At 39.8% G+C, this 17399-nt stretch overlaps 1 protein-coding gene across 1 annotated transcript in view; it reads right to left on the bottom strand.

Moving 5' to 3' along the window:
* LOC140228668 (probable ATP-dependent RNA helicase DDX46) overlaps nucleotides 1-17399 on the bottom strand; it is a 29417-nt gene that overhangs the window by 2536 nt on the left and 9482 nt on the right. The window contains exons 10-22 of the mRNA XM_072308931.1: nucleotides 17109-17284; nucleotides 15679-15800; nucleotides 14866-14944; nucleotides 12428-12510; nucleotides 11050-11214; nucleotides 10053-10250; nucleotides 7667-7800; nucleotides 6248-6410; nucleotides 5311-5460; nucleotides 4310-4612; nucleotides 2921-3097; nucleotides 1727-1844; nucleotides 794-867 (exon numbers count right to left, since the gene is read on the bottom strand). Coding sequence (XP_072165032.1) covers nucleotides 794-867; nucleotides 1727-1844; nucleotides 2921-3097; nucleotides 4310-4612; nucleotides 5311-5460; nucleotides 6248-6410; nucleotides 7667-7800; nucleotides 10053-10250; nucleotides 11050-11214; nucleotides 12428-12510; nucleotides 14866-14944; nucleotides 15679-15800; nucleotides 17109-17284 — 1942 coding nt within the window. The remainder of the gene's footprint in view (nucleotides 1-793; nucleotides 868-1726; nucleotides 1845-2920; nucleotides 3098-4309; nucleotides 4613-5310; nucleotides 5461-6247; nucleotides 6411-7666; nucleotides 7801-10052; nucleotides 10251-11049; nucleotides 11215-12427; nucleotides 12511-14865; nucleotides 14945-15678; nucleotides 15801-17108; nucleotides 17285-17399) is intronic.

Genomic DNA, 17399 nt, shown 5'->3' with positions numbered 1-17399 from the left:
CAGGTACAGTAAGCATGCAGTATGATCTGTTTCTTGATGGCTAAAAATTCATGCTAAACTGGCACAACTATGGTTTCATTTACTCAGGGAAGCAGGTCTAGCTGCAGCACTGTTCTACTGTTACCATTAAGTCAGTATTGCCAGGTACCTATTTTTACTCTTGCTCCAAAACTGATATTGCACGTAAGATGCCTTATCCAAGCTGAGGGATGTACAGCACCAGGCAGGATTTAAACTCAGGACTTTCTGTCTGAAGGTCCAGACGCTCATCTACTATACCACGGGGTGACCACTCATAACAAACCACCCTTAATGACGCTTTGCACACGGGTACTTAAGTGTCAATCAGACCAAAGTTTTAACACAATTCTTCAAACATAATTTTCTTGGTTTCAAAGGGCACTGTATGAATGCCTATTCACACATATAGCAAGTAACTCTAGTAGGAATGTTCAGGAGTACATGTGCACCTATTTCTATCAGAACACAGTGAGATGGAATTTCCTCCATCCCTCTAACACTCTTGAATTACTCCACAGATGGGGTATTCATTAGATGACCATGAGAAAATTCCTTGTGATAGAGTGCAGTTACAATCATCAACTAACCCTTGCACTAAACTTGAAATACAAATAACACATATCAGTCTCTTTTCTTCAAATGGGCACACAAAATCATTTGAGTAAGAGAAATGTTTGCCCTGTGGTTTAAAGCACAACCTGGTCTGAATTTGTATGCATTTTTCAGTTTGAATGCCTAGCGACAGAACGAAGAAAGAGTGGTGAATACTTACCAGTCTGATCAGTTCTTCCTTGATCAGTCTTGTGATCTCCACCTTGGCCTTAGACACTGCCCTCTCACTGACACCTACATCAAGGGTGAGTTCACAAAAGAAATGTTGTTTAACACTTAACTGTCTTCAGGTATGATACAAGCCATATATGGCATTGGTCTACCTTCAACAGGAAATGCACCATTATTCACCATGTAGGTATTGCAGGTCTTACTCAAGAAATTTGTCAGGTCGAGTCGATGTTAAATCTTCAACTTCAGCAGATCTGTGGAATTCTCTTCCCAATAGCCTTCAGAAAGCTGGTAATCTGACCACTTATTTCGAGACTAATCTATTTTGAATGCAAGAAATGCTTAATTATTTCCTGCTATCAACCCTCATTCATACAATGTACTTTGCTTTCCACATTTTCTGGTTCACAAGCAACACGCATGGAGATGGCATGATGTTATGCATACCAAAAAGTGACATTGTTTGTCATCATTACAACCATCTAATAATTACGAAACACACATTGCGTACAGACAAACACAGACAATCTAAACTAAAAATGGAAAGGCAACTCTTAGGGGAACCATGACAGTTGCAACTCAAAGCAAACTGACAGCTTCAAAACTATTTCGATACTGCTCAATTTAGAATTGTCAACATTTACATTGCATTTGACTCCAGTACCACCTATCGGTTGAACGCTTCAATGAAACTCAACCTCTCTCATACAAATTGTCGTTCATTTCTCATTGAAATGTTCCCTAACTTGAACAGTTGGCACAAAACTTTAAGCTGCACTTTAAAGTCCTAACAAACAATCAATGAAAATACAAAAGAGAAGTGCTTGTGTACACATCCCACAATGTCATGTCCTAAAAAGAATTCAAATCTACCTACATAGAAGAGAGATAGAGAGACAGGTAAAAGAGACATCCAACTCACTTTCAATGGCCAGGTAGAGTTTCCTCTCTCCTTCCTTGGGCTCCTTACCAGGGGGGAAGTAGGTCCCCCTGATGGTGATACCGGCCTCACTGTAATCTTGGATCTGTGCCAGGTTCTCCTGGAGGTTTTCAACAACACAGAAAGAGGATAATAGATGAGAAGAGAACACAGATGGGTGCATAAGAAAACAATGGGTGAAAATATTCATAAAGGAAAGTGCCAAGAAGAGTGAGAATGTGTGAGAGACACAAAAAAGAATAAATGAAGACAGAAAGAAATGAAGGACAGCATAAAAAATGAGATAGATAGAGAGAAAGACAGATAGACAGATAGATAGATAGATAGATAGATGGATTGATAATGCAGACTAATGCTACCCGTTTTATTAATTTCTACTGTACAGTTGAACCTCTCTTATCCGGCCTCCCTTTATCCGGATGTCTCTATTATACGGACGCAATCTCGCCGTGATTTTTTTTTTTTTTTTTAATAATTACGGGAGGAAAGGGGGATTCCCAACTCCTTGAGAACTCCTACACAAACACACATGAATTACATATTACTTCCAACATTAACATACACCTCTATTTTGGGGTCTGTTACTGAGTGTAACAATGAAAAGGTTGCAGTATACACATTACTACATGTGGTACTACAATGGGCTACATCAGTAGGACCTACATGTGTATGGATATGTACATGTATAAAGCATTGAGTCTCCCGTATCCGGCCAAATCCCTTATCCGGATGAGCCCCGGTCCCGACTTGTCCGGATACGAGAGGTTCAACTGTATAATTCACTGTATTACACATAACACTTGTTCATGTTCACAAGAGAGAACACCTGACATCAGCAAGCACTTCAGAACTGATAATGCAAGGCAAAATACAGTGATTAACCTTGAGATGGTCAAAACTTCTGATCTTTCCCCTGTGGCTCATGTTTCAAAGACTGTTTCAGCAAAGGAGCCCTTCTGTGAACTGCCGAGGAGAAGCACTAGCTCATACGTACCCACAAGATGTTGAATCCCAAATGGAGATGATACATGTTAGGATAGGGTTAAGTTGACGCATGGACACCTACAATGTTCATAGGCTCTCACTTTTGCCGAGACCTTTAAAATACACTCTAAAGTCTATGCCATTCATATCTTGTATCTTTATTTACAGAGTCAGTGTAGTCCCACACACTACCTTTGACGTGACTTTCCATCTGGCTGTCTGTGGGAAGTCATTGATCTCAAGCTCCTCCTCATACTTGCGGAAGGTGGCCTTGGGTTGCTCCTCCTCCTTCTCCTCCTCGTTAGTCTTCGGGATGTAGTTCAGCTTGGCGTTCAACTTGCCGGCCAGCTGCTCAGCTCTGGTGAACGCCTGCTCAAAACAAAAGGATCACTCAAAATAAAACAGACAGCAGATAGTAATCTTTTCTTCTTTTTTTTTTTTTTTTTAGATTTTTCTCTCCAGATATGAAACTTTATTTTCAGAAATCTCTGAATGAGAGACTGAAATTACCAGTAATTCCATTTTGGTTTCTACATTCAAGCTGGCTTTTTTTATCCTCACTGCATTGGCTCATCATTGCATTATGAAATATTAGAGTGTTTGTCAAAAGCAATTTTCTACAAGGTACCAAATGAGATGAACATACACTCACCTCAGAAGGGAACTTCTCATCTCTTGCTTAATAACTTGAATAAGAAAATAAAATTGTTAAGTAGAGATGTGCAAGAAAAATCTGATGCCAGGGAAAATTGGCACCACCAAAATGAGATAAACAATCTGATTAAATCTTACTTTTCAGCCAGAGGCGTTCTGTGCCTAAACAATCATTCAAAAGTAAGTCCACTCTAGAAATAAAGTAGAATAAAACTACCCAGCAACATCATCAAACAAAATGCTAACAGGTTTACTTGATCCTACAAGAAGTACTGTAACAAGAAATAAAATGACACCATTAGTCACTCCCTCCACAAGAGGCATGGGCACAAGACGGTGCCAATGGAAGTACTGTAACACCAGAAATTTTCGCGCGCATGAAACTTTTGCAAAATTCATGAAGAGCTAAGATTTGAAAAAGTAAAATGCATGTGAAAGTTTTTGTGTACACTGCTGTATAGGCAAAGTCTGCGCTAAACAGAAGTGTGTAGTATGTTTTCCCAAAACATTTTAACGGCATGCTCAAGAGGAATAAACAGTTAACCCCTTCCAAGTAATGGAATTGATCCAATTTGTACATACTGGTATGCATGCAAGTGTGCACAGCATAGCTCAGGTATGGCCAAGTTCTTCAAAAGTCAGTGTGCTGAAATACACGTGCTGGCTTATTCGTGTTTTGTTTTTTGTTTTATTTTAACTGTGTGTGTTAAGTAGTGTGCATTCAGTTTTGTTGTGTGTTTTATATCGACCAGCAGCGTGTGTTGAACAAATCTCTGTTTTGTGAGTACATGAAGTATGATCATAATTTTTTCATAGTCAGCACCTCGCGATGGTTCCACACTGTCAAAAAGGCTGTCAGCTCCGATTCGCAAAATTTTCATGCTGTGACTAATTCTGGTTTAGCAGTAGTCACTGCACGGTACTCACAGAGACTGCCGGCTGGCCCAAGGTGGCGCCCTTCATAACGGCCTGGGTGGCCTGCTGCAACATATCCACTTGACGCTCGCTCTCCAGGTTCTTGTTGATCTTGGCGGCCATCTGGCGGGCCAGGTTGAGCATGGCCTGGTTGGCGCCTGCTGGTGCCCCGCCCGGTCCCGTGGCCCCAGCTCCGCCTGGCTGCTGGGGAAGGCTGGGGTTGGCCTGGGGCTGCTGGATGACTGGCATCTCATCTGCAGTCACGTCCTTCACCCGCCGCTTGGACGCAAACATTGTCTCGATCTTTTCATCAATCTGGTTGGAGAAAGGATTTTTTTAAAGAGTATATAAAGTGCGTATCCAGCTGTTTCTTGGATGCAATATGCATCATTCAACTGACAAAAAAAAAAAAAAAAAAAAATCACAATATATCAACAGTATGGCTTGTAGCCTTGGGGTAGTTTGAGTTTAGTCAAAAACATATTTCAGAGATTCTAACTCTCCCACTTTCTGTGAAAGACTCCTGCTTTGGGGCTATTTTGGCAAAATTTCCCACTCTCCTGACTTTGAATTTCTCCCCCTCTAGCTGTGCATCTCCTACTTACAAGATGTCTTTTCTCCTGCTTAAAAAATAGCTTCCTCCCACCTAGCTTAGTTTTGTCACACTATTTGTTTAAAAATAAGGCTAAGATAGCACCAGAGAGCATCTGTAACCCTAAAGCTGGAATCTAGCAGGAAAAGGCGTTGGCACTTAGCACTCATGTAGTGAGCTATGTGCACATAATAGTTTGCGTACAGTCTTGCAATCAGTGTCCAGTTTGCTAGGGGCTCCAAGCTGAAGAATCTCCCAATTAAGAGCTACTTGGGGTTGGAGTCTCTGCCTCCCCCCCCCCCCCCAAAAAAAAAAATAAGACGGAGAAAATTCAAACAAGCAATGTCATCATCACAAATCATACTTCCCAATGACAAGGATTTATATGTGATACATGAATCGTATATGATATGAAGCTTACATCCATGCCGGCATCTTCGTCATCTGAGTCCTGTAAACCGAGGGCAGCCTTCTGCAGTTTCTTCTTCTCGTTGGCCAGCTCCCGTTCCGTGTCGTCGAACTTGAAGCCCTTCCCGCCGAAGCCGCTGTTCCGTATCACCTCCTTTCCTTCCTGCAAGTCACAAAGAGAGAATCGTTTGAGATCAGTTTCCACAAAGAAGACTTCACTAATTTAAGCCATCGGTGAATTAGCAAGTGAAAGACAGATACAATGTACATAATAGATTTTACACTTTCTTTTTTTTTCCCTGGGACATAGTGTACCAAAATATCCATGATTTCTGTAGGTCCACCATTGTTGGATTACCATACAGCAAGAAAAACCCACTTGAAATACTATTAAAGTTGAAATCATGCTACAGTGTCATCTGTTTTAATGTAGCAGAGGGGTAGCGTAATAGAGGGCGAAATTGGGAGATGTGATTCTATTGGTCTGTTTACTCCTGTTTTTTTTTTTTCGTTTGTTTGTTTTTAAGGGGTGTCCATTCACCATATGCACAACATCCCCATCATTATAATTATCAAACTGATAAAATGCAATAATGCGATTCAAACAATTTTTCAGAAATACCATGATCTTCTGCCACACACACACACACACACACACAGAATGCTATCCACAATGATATTAGTTAAATCATCTTGATACATCTGTATCCAAATCTATTTAACAGTGTACACACAAAAACCTTGTGAGTCCTCTTTACTCTCAGTCTAGACTCAATCAATTTGGAAATTCACTCCTGGACTAAGCTCTTCTGAAAGAGGATCCATCAAGAAATTGAGCCAAATAAAACTTCTGATTGTTACTGATATTGAGATGGCAGTATTTTGAGTAAGATTTTGCTTCTAATCTTGCTGCTATTCATCACACCAAGATTTCATCAAATGGTACTTACGGCTTTCTGCTGGTTGCAGTAGAAGCTCCACATCTGGGTCAGTTCTTCAGGCACCTTACTCTCACTAAGCTCAAAGGCCTTAATGATGTCACCAGCATACTTGGCTTGGTCCGGAGTTAGAAACGTGTAAGAGAAACCTTTGTTGCCCGCTCGGCCCGTTCGTCTGACAGAGTAAATGTTTGCACACAGAATCATTTGGTTAACACACAATACGTCAACCCCAGAAACTATGGAAATGTTAATTGTGTTGTGGTGTACTCTTATTACAAGAAACGCAATTATTAAAAAAACAAAATAAAAATCTCCTCACAAGAAATTGAAATTCAGGTTCTTAAATTTCATGTATTTATCTTCATACACTGTACTGCTTGGTTATAACCAAATTCCAATATAACGGATGAAAACTCCTAAGGACTTTGCTATAACGGGAGTGCAATGTACTAGGATAATCATACTGGATGGATGAACAATCTTAATTAGATTCTCTGTAGAACAAAGTAAAAGCTTAGCAAACAGTTGCAACCTGTTAGTCTCCTTTATTTTCAGTCACCTACATAAATGCACATTCTCAATCAAGTTTCACAATACATTTTGATTGACAAGGTATAACTTGTTCCTAAGTTGGATGAGGGAGGCAAGGGAGGAAAATAATGGAAAAACACCAAACCTTCAGTATGGTACAACAGTATTTCGACATTGGACATGCAATTGGGCAACCAGATGTCACTCTCTATGCAACCAGAGTGGTACTAGAATAAGAGTTGTGGAATTATCCTCAGAAGAACTGCACAGTGTAGGTTTCAATTTCATTTTTTCAGGAAATTTGCAGAGCGGCAATGCTTTTTTCAAGGAAAGTAATATTGTGGCCAGGACTTCCCTTTTGGTCACTGGCTGCCCTAGAGCATGTGTGCAAACCACCAACGTACAGGAATGGTATAGTATTGGCTGACATGAGGATTCAGCTTTTAATTTTTGGGGGGAGATACTTAAAAACCACTTTATGCAATGTTAAAGAGCACACAATTCTTTGAAGAATTCAGATTTTATTTGATGAAAATCGGTTTCGAAATTCCTGAGACATCCAAAAACAAAGTAAAACAAAGCGATCCTAATATAAGGTGGGTCCCACCTTTCATCGGGATCACTTGGTTTTTGATATCTCAGCCATTTCAAAACCAATTTTCATCAAATAAACTTTGAAAACCTCTTACAATTATATGCTCTTTCATATTTCAAAAGAGGTTTCTCACCATCTCAAAAATGATCATCATAAAAAGTTAGAAACCCCAAGTCACATCTCATCCAAAACTATACAATCCCTTTAACATGTAGCTTGAAAACTGAACTTCAAAAGCCAACAAGCTCACATCTCCATGGTGACCACCACCCATCTCTTCTGATGAGTGGGGGATTACCTACCCGACTCGGTGGACATAGTCCTCATAGTGATTGGGGCAGTCATAGTTGACCACCAGGATGAGTTGCTTCACGTCCAAGCCTCTGGCCGCCACGGAGGTGGCAACGAGGACCTTCACATTGGCCGCTTTGAAATCCTGAGCAGAAGGCGGAAAAACAACATGAGAAGGCAACAAGCTAGCTATGGTGACAATGAGGAATTGTTTAGCAACTTCTCCTAAATATTGATTCCCTATCTTGTCCATTTCAAATAACCATGTGTACTGAAGAGCTGTGTAATGAAGTTATGTATTGAAATACATAAAACAACCTATAATCGCACAGCTGTGAGGAGTTATGGAAGTTTAAAAGAATATAGGGACACAGATTTGTCCACTATGGATCAATGATTGGCTAAATCCTGTCACATGAACGAAAGTGGCTTTGAAAACTGCTCTTTGTAAGGGTCACGGCAGGGAGGTGGAAGAAAGATGGAGATGGCACTCTGAGAGCTTCCCTCAGAGAAAAAATCAAGTGGTCTTACACCGATTAACGTCTTGAAATCCAATTCTCATTCTGTGATAAATATGTCAAAATCTGGCCTTATCGGTCCACCCATCACCCTCCGGCGCACTAGAGTGACGCAACATGATCTCCTTTCCAGGCCTTCCATAAACACACGCTCGTAAAAATCGGGCTTTGAAGCGATGCGTGGCACCGACAAAATGACGTCATATTCAACATTTTGGCAGTCTATTACATTCAGTGAAAGACGTCCCCCTTCGAAAGCTACAACTTATGGCTCAAAAATTGGGTAGCGTGGTATGTCTATACCTTTCGCTGGTTCAGCAGACTGTGCTGAGGAGATTGCCGTTTGAACCAGCGAAATCGGTACACAAACAACGGAGTTACTGAGCAGTTAGTTTTGTGCGCTAGAAATGTCATCATATTGTTTCTATATCGATTATGAGAAATTCCGCACATTTCCGCAATTTTTTTATAGTTAGAGAGGTAGGCCTGACCTTGATCTTCAAAATGATATAAGTTACATGAGCGTGTTCGAGCGTGTTTTCAAACAGTTCGAGTGTAAAAGTAGTGCTTCATAGAGACCGAAGCGGGATTTTTTTCGTCTGCACCCGATTGAGCTTGGGCTTTTCAGCGTACTCGTCGGGTTGTTGTAGGGCCGCCGCGTAGGCGTCGGGACAGCGTTCGTTGCCGTTGTTTCGGTGAATTTGAGTTACTAGTAAATACATATTGGAATGGAAAGTTGAGTGTTAAAAAGTGTTAATTAGACATATCAGCCTTGATTATAATAATTTTCCGTAGAGAATTAAAGATGATATCTATAAAAGCCTAGATGTATGATGCTGTAAGTATATTTTAGGGGGGGAAACAGAGCTTAGTATAGTGTTTCGCCTCACTCTCCCTCGATCATTCATCGGTAAATACCGGTAATCGGCTTGACTCTACCCCATGCTAACGTTACAAAAAATTGAATTAAAAAGTAGTAGAGTACACCCTGGAGCTAGTAGAATCTAACGTTTAACGAATCTAACGTTTAACAGTGGTTAGATTCTAGTTTGTGAAATACTAGAGTCTACTAGCTAGGACTTACGTTAGGTATGCTTTTGCTAGGCAGCATACCTGAGGTGACGCTGCGCTATTAAACAGTGTCCTGAGCCTTGCCCTTGCCTTGGCCTCCAATTTCCAAGCCTAGGCCCAACTAACTTTCTGAGTTTCAGTTTCAATTGTAAATCAAATTTAGTTAAGTTGCTGTGTCAATGTGATTTTGAATTTGCTAAAGAAGCAATTCCTCCTCAACAAACTCGTCTCCGTCAAAATCACGATCGCCAGAACCACCACCACTGCTTACACCACTGCTTACACTCTAGAGTTCTGTGCTCACACCGTAGGACGCCATTTTATTCCCCGACCACAATGCATTTCGCGTCGTGAGTTTCCGCCACAAGATTTACGACTTGCAGTGCGCCGAGCGTGAGTAATGGGATTACGGGAGGGGGAAAAAAACGCTGTCGGGGCCACGCATGACTTCAAAGGAAACTCAAAAGAGCACGCTCCATCTTTCTTCCACCTCCCTGGTCACGGCCAATACATAAATGCCAAAGTGCCAAGTAACCTTTTCGATTTAAAGAATACTGGTAAGTCATTTACACACAAATAACAAGTGAACGTAATGTGCCATCAATTTCAGGCTAACATGGACAAAAAAAAATAAATAAATAAAAAAAATTGTTTATTGGGAAAATGGCATTACTTTCATATTTGACTCCTTTCTAAGGGTGGGAGATGATAGTGAATAATGTTCATGTAAGATGGCATTTAACTCTCCTTCAATATCACTTCAGTGCTGTTACTACAGGTCAGAAAGCTTCTAGAGGGCTGAACTAACCTGTATGATGGAGTCCCGGTCATACTGGTCGATGCCCCCATGGAGGGCCAGGCAGGGGTAAGAAGCCTTCATCAGATCCTTCAGTAGCAGGTCGGCAGACTCCTGCTTCTCCACAAAGACCAGGACCTGGCCCTTGTCGTGGTAGTAGCCCAGGAGCTCCAGGAGCTTCAGGAACTTCTGGTCCTCTTCCAGGATCATCTGCAGAGAAAAAGAAACAGGTCTAACATTTCTGTGACACTCGCATTGTTGAATCATGGAACCTTAGGAGAGGTATATGACATACAACCTAACTTTTGGATCATATATTCACGAGCTGGCATGTTGTGGAAAAAGGTCAACAGGCAGATTATCATCTGGACAGCGTATGAATTGGAGTGTGACGAGAGACATAAGAATGTGACTTTGGAGTCAAGGTGTGTGGAGAGCCATGATGATTATACTGTAAAAGCCATTATTTTTACGTGCAGACATTTTTGCGAGATGTTGCTTTGGCGATTTGACGCCAAGGCTATCATTAGTGTGCTAATACCCTAGCATGTAGCGATATTTTCACGCGTTGCTAAAGTCGCGACCCAGCAGTGATTTGCCAAATTTGCAAAAATTAAACCCTCATGAAAATAACAGATTTCACAGGACAGAGTAATCCTGTGTGTTGAATATGACAGGTTTACCACAACAGCTCAACATTCCTTGGACGATCCATAAACAAGAATAAGATTAAATGTTTCCGTGCATTGATCCTGAATACTGATAATCTCACATTATGGAGTTGAGCTTTCACTCTGACCACTATGATATTAAGGTTTAATGTCAGTGACTTGATTTGGTGATTCAAAGCAGAAAAAATACACAGGTGGCTTTAAGCTGTCAACAGGGACTGCCATAAAAATGTGCTGAAGATGACATTTCACTTCAAAGACAATAAGATGCCAATAAGATAACGGAAGACCCCACATAAGCTAAACACATCCAAGTAAAAATGATCATGGACACTCACGGCATGTTGTGTGACATCAGAGCACACCACGCTCCTACCACCGACTTGGACCTCTATAGGCTTGGTCAGAATTTTCCTGGCCAAGGCCTCCATCTGTCGGGGGAAGGTGGCCGAGAATAGAACAGTCTGCCTGTCCGGGCGGATGTTGTCCACAATCTTCATCACCTGAACAAGAGGAAGACAATAGTAATAAGTATTCTGCGACATGATCTCTAATAAAGATACTTTTGTCAAGATCAGCCATATTTTGACTGAATGTCATAGCTACGTCAGCATACATGTCACGATAATAAGACAGAATTTAGGTTTTTAAAAGTTAGTGGTATCATGCACTGAAATGCCATGGACAAAGATTTAAGAGCAAATAGTTTCATCTTTCCACATACCAGTAACATTTGGCACTCTTGAACGGTTTTTGCAAGATTTCACTTGCCTCTATGCCGTCACTGGCATGAATATAACAGTTTTCATGTAGAGATACAACTACTAAATAGCTTGGTGATGAAACTATGAAATGTACCACCAGTTTTCTTTACTGTAAAACGAGGAATTTTCGCGTGCATTTTAATTTCGCGAATTTCGCGAGCGCCAAGATTCGCGAAATCAAAATGCACGCGAAAGTTCTTGTCTACACTATATGCATTGAATGCCAGTGGCAGTTCGCGAAAATTTCATGCCGCAAAAAATGCCGTCGGCTCCAATTCGCGAAAAATTCATGCCGCGAATATATCATGTTTTACAGTACTTTCTTTGAAAACTTAAAATCATCTAATCTGACATCAGTGATACAGCATTAATCTTGTATTCTCAGTACATCATACATTCAGACTACAAATGCTGATTACAGGAAAATATACCATAATGAAATGAACACAAAAATATAGATGAAAACATGTCAAAGTACTGTTTCCAATATGAGTGATCCATGCAGAGTGCAAATTTGGGCTTTTACAGTGAGAGACAAAGCACAAACTTTTGCCAAGAAATATGGGCAGCTTCTGCTAAAGTCCTCCAATCTCATTTCTCATTGTGGTGGTGGGAGGCATTTCTTTTCTTTTTTTTTTTTTTTTTTTGGGGGGGGGCATTAAGTCAAGGGTAACAGCTTTTTCATGTCACGTCAACACTTCAGGAAAAAAAAAAAGGTCTTGTTTTTCTTCAGGTAATGAGCTATAATACTTGGTGCAATGCTGCACACTGGCACTGGTGCGACGGTCCCTGACCAGTAAAAATCAGTCAGACCAGTAACTTTTTAAAGAATGGACCAGTAAATATGGAAAAACTGGGTACCTACCGGTCCAACAGACAGGTCAGACCAACAGGAAAAATGGGTTAGTGTGCAGCCCTGCTTAGTGCCTCAGAAAAAAAAAAATGAATTTACCTGGGGCTCAAAGCCCATGTCGAACATCCTGTCTGCCTCATCGAGCACAATGTAGGTACAGCGACGTAGATTTGTGACACGACCTGCAAGATTTTTTTGAATAGGTTTCACGATAAAGTGATAGAACAGAGAATGTGATTAGACGGATACAAATAAGACAAGAGTTTGAATTTCTTTTCTCTACTACAAACATATTGGCATTTGCTAGCTGGGGGTAAGAAAGGACACTGATTTTGTGTTACGATGAAGTAAGTTTGCACTTTTTGATTTCATTTCAGATCAGACAGATGTCTGCTGAGCTTCTTACAGTGTAAATTGCTCTTTCTGGTCATAAAATGTCAACATTTCAGCACATAGATCTAGGACAAAATATTTTTTGTGAAAATTACCATGACATTAATTCAAACTGATGGCAATCTTTCTCTGCACATCTCAACAATCTACAATTGCACACATCCATACAGAGTATAGTCAGTCCTCGTCTCTACACAGAAGAGCAAAGAATTAACTTCACAATTGGCAAAACAATCTACGAGACAATTCTCTTCACATTCCTCGGGCATACTTCTAAATAATCATTAAATAGCCTTGCTGAGCTCTCCAGCGTATGGTCACATGACCAAACGACTCCAACGACGGCAGTTCCACTGTGTCATAGTGCCCTTTGGCATTTGACCTTTGCACTTTACGACCTCTGCATCACCTTTACCTAGATTTCAGGGAGGGAAACGCAAGAGAAACATTACAACGGCATGTGTGGATAACTAGTGTACGGTGGGCGGGGAATCCCCAAACCACAAAAAGGAAAAACTATGCTGCTATCCACATTCTTGCTTCTTTTGAGTACTAGTTCCCTGGCATGTCATGAACCTGTTAACATACATTCATAATGCTATTACTGTCTTAGCTCACAATGATAAGCCAAATACTTATAAAGACAATTGCTTAAATATCTGAAAGGTGTTTTTTTAGATACTGTAAAAATGGATTTTTTTTTTTTTTTGCGCGACTAAGTTTTCATGCTTGACCAGGCAAGAAGAGTTTTGCATGTTTTTAATTCCATGGAATTAAGACATCAACTACTGGAACATATAGCAAGCAAAAAATCCTGTGAGGTAATCCTGTCACCTGATACATACAGGACAATGTTCCCATACATAGGCTAGGATCTCACGAGGAGTGGAACACTTTCTCTGAATCTTAAACACTGAAATCAGAATAATACTGAAAATAGTTTTATCAGAAATATTATAACAGTATTTATTTGACAGTGTCAGTTTGATTTCTGAACCTATCACTATTTGGGGAGCATTCATATCTTACTATAGAATTAGAAATTATGTTTTCTGCAGAGCAGTGATGGCAGAATTGCTTGGCTTTCACATCTAGGCCACCCAGCATCATTTGTATCATACTTGTACCATAGTTATTAATCTCAGATCTGGGCAAGATGGTTAAGTCATTACTCTTATGACATAAACTAAACAGAACTCTTCGTGAAGATTTTAAATCGGGGCTTGCTGAACAGAGTTTTTCGGGAACGCTGAAAAGAAATCAATACTTTCATTAGAATCCTGGCAGGCACTCTTCAAGCTACTCATATAGGTTTCTTTAATTGATAGCAACATGTCTTATGTACTACAACAATAAGATTTCAAGTACTGCTTTTTCTTTAAATCAGTCGAAATTCGATTACAGTATACAAACTGGCAGCAGATTACCTATTCCATGGCATAAACAATGCTTACTCACTTTAGTTGAATATTTGAATAGTGAAGACTTATTTACAAACTCCACTTACATGTGATATTTTGACAGATACCAATACATTTAACATTGGGATAATTGGCATAATCATATGAACACATGAAGTAATTGACTATGTGGAACCAGAGACCCTTAACTAAAGCTCCACAAAAGAAAGTTCCTCTCTTTTGTCTTTTTTGTAACCTCTTCTCCTTTCTTTCTTTCTTTCTACATATTTTTTAAACTGTTTTCTTCGGCCATGAACTGAACGGAGAAATATGCGATACTTTATGCCATCTCAAAATAACTACGTCTTCTTAGAATCAGTGCATTTTTCTATCAACAGCAACATAATTACCATCTAACTGCGATGATGATCGGGGCTTACATCATTAATTTGCCCCATATCATGATATGTACCTGTCAAAGATGTACTTTGACCGGACTGCTTTCGTATTCAACTGTGCTGAGAACAGACTTTTAAATATGCCTCCCAAATATCATTAAAGAACCCATTTGGAAGCAACTGTATCACTTTAAGACTTTCGCATTGCCGAGAACAACTGCACTTGACATCTCCATGAAACGGGAAACCATGTTGCATTGTGACATCACAAAATGAATATACTGAGAATGCACAGAGTCATTTAACCAATTTCTTTACTTACTGACAAAATGTAACAGTGACCTACCATTATTTGCTCCCAGCATGTCGATCATGCGACCTGGCGTGCAGACAATGATTTCTGCCCCTCGCTTCAGCTCAGCAATCTGAAGACGAAAAAGACAAAGACTTTTTATAACTCATTCCAATTTGATAAAAGGATAGACTTGATGCACTTTTGCAAATGGTAGTGCAACCAAAGTTCAGGTAAAGGCTAAAATACAGTTAAACCTGCTTCGGGGAGCACCTGCCTATAAGGACTACCTGTTTACAAAGACCACTAAATTTATTTCTCTCCACAGCATTGTACATTCTAATAAACCTGTCTGAACAGACCAGTTTTTATGTCTCCCTTAGGTGGTCTTTAAAGACAAGTTTCAATGTATATATAATTCACACTTTCTAGAAAGATGATTTTGAGACATGGCAGAAAAGATAAATCATCCTGAATTTAAAATTTGTTTTAATAAAATTGAATTGGAACTCTAATAAACATATCCTAAATTTTCTAGTAAGGACACTGCGCTAAGGTAACTGTCATTCTCCACTGGAACTGTTATGAGGCATGGGTTTCAACACTGCTTGTGAAAACAATGTTCATGTATGACAGCAAAAAGAACAAAATTAGATTTTCAACTTGGGAGGACCGAGAATTCTGAAATAGTAAAACATCACCATCTTCTACATCTCTCCAAATTAGTCTCATCAAGTCAGTTTTCTTCACTGTCTTAACATTTCATCAAACACTTTTCTGTTTCCTTGCACATACAATAGACACAATGATTAATACCATTTTCAAAGAAATGTTAAGATTGAGGATGGAAGCAAATGCCATACAGACCTGCTCACTGATACCAGCTCCACCGTACACACATACAACCCTCAGACCCATGGACTTTGTGAATCTCTTGCACTCCTTGTAGATCTGCATGGCCAGCTCTCGGGTGGGGGTCATGATGACAGCTGGGTAGGGGCAAGGAGAAGACACAGAGAGGGGTAGAAAGTTCTTACCCTGTGTTTACTGTCATCGGCAGGCCTTAGAATCATATCAGAGCAATAACCCCCACCCCGGCTAAATACTGGTTAGTGATGAGGTTAGAGAAAAGATTAGGATTAGGGTTGGGGTCAGGGGAAGGGTCTGTGGTTATTGCTCCAGACCCCATAGAATATAAAATACTATCATACCATATATTTACAGACATTATGTAAGAGATGAAACAGGAAAACTTCACATGCTTTTATTTCAAACCGAGTCTTTCTGGTTGTGATCAATTATCGGTGTACAAAGTCTGTCCTGATTTTGACGATAAGGCTCCAGTTTGATATTGTAGCCTTATGAAAAAACAATATAGAATCCCCTAAAAAATTCAATAGCTAGCCATTCACACTGTTCCAAGAAGACAATACACAAGCCTCATGATCAAACACTCAAACAAACGTGAAAATTACCGTGTTGCACTTCCAACTGAAAAAGGTACCCCCCGAAGTAAACATTTTGAAGATCTTCTGCCCTTGACTACACAAGACAAGTTATTATTGATGCATGATTAGGATTGATTATGATTACAATTAAGATCACGATAACGATAACGATTATGATCATGATTATGGTTGTTATCTACGCAGTCATAGTAGTAGAAGTAGTAGAAGTAGTAAAAGTAGTAGTAGTAGTAGTAGTAGTAGTAGAAGTAGTAGTAGTAGTAGTAGAAGTAGTAGTAGTAGTAGTAGAAGTAGTAGTAGTAGTAGTAGTAGTAGTAGTAGTAGAAGTAGTAGTAGTAGTAGTAGAAGTAGTAGTAGTAGTAGTAGAAGTAGTAGTAGTAGTAGTAGAAGTAGTAGTAGTAGTAGTAGTAGAAGTAGTAGTAGTAGAAGTAGTAGTAGTAGTAGTAGAAGTAGTAGTAGTAGTAGTAGTAGTAGTAGAAGTAGTAAAAGTAGTAGTAGAAGTAGTAGTAGTAAAAGTAGTAGTAGTAGTAGTAGTAGTAGTAGTAGTAGTAGTAGCAGTAGTAGTAGTAGTAGTAGTAGTAGAAGTAGTAGTAGTAGTAGTAGAAGTAGTAGAAGTAGTAGTAGTAGTAGTAGTAGTAGTAGTAGTAGTAGTAGTAGTAGTAGTAGTAGTAGTAGTAGTAGTAGTAAAAGAAAAATTAATGGTGGTGGTAGTAACAATAGTATCATCATCATTACAGCTGTATTATCACTACTACTACTACTACTACTACTACTACTACTATCATTTCTACTACTTGCAGTATTTCTATCTTTACAAAAAATGGTGCTTACATATAGGGCCATCCTCAGCTTCGAGTGGATCCTGGTCCATAATATGACGGAACATGGGAAGTAGAAATGCAATGGTTTTGCCGCTGCCAGTCTTGGCAATGCCGATGAGATCCCTGCCTGACATGATGGCAGGGATGGCCTGACACTGGATGGGAGTTGGCTTCTCATAGTTGTTCCTAGACATGGGATGTGCACATTTGAGTTTGATTGCAGTCGTTTTTATAATACTGTCAGACGTACTACATAATTGCACCTGCATTGCTCTCTATCACACTCACAAACATCAAACCT

Source organism: Diadema setosum, chromosome 5 (genome assembly GCF_964275005.1).
Source record: "Diadema setosum chromosome 5, eeDiaSeto1, whole genome shotgun sequence".
Classification (NCBI taxonomy): Eukaryota; Metazoa; Echinodermata; class Echinoidea; order Diadematoida; family Diadematidae; genus Diadema; species Diadema setosum.
Note: the sequence above shows the minus strand (reverse complement) of the source record. Positions and strands in the feature narration are given on the sequence as shown.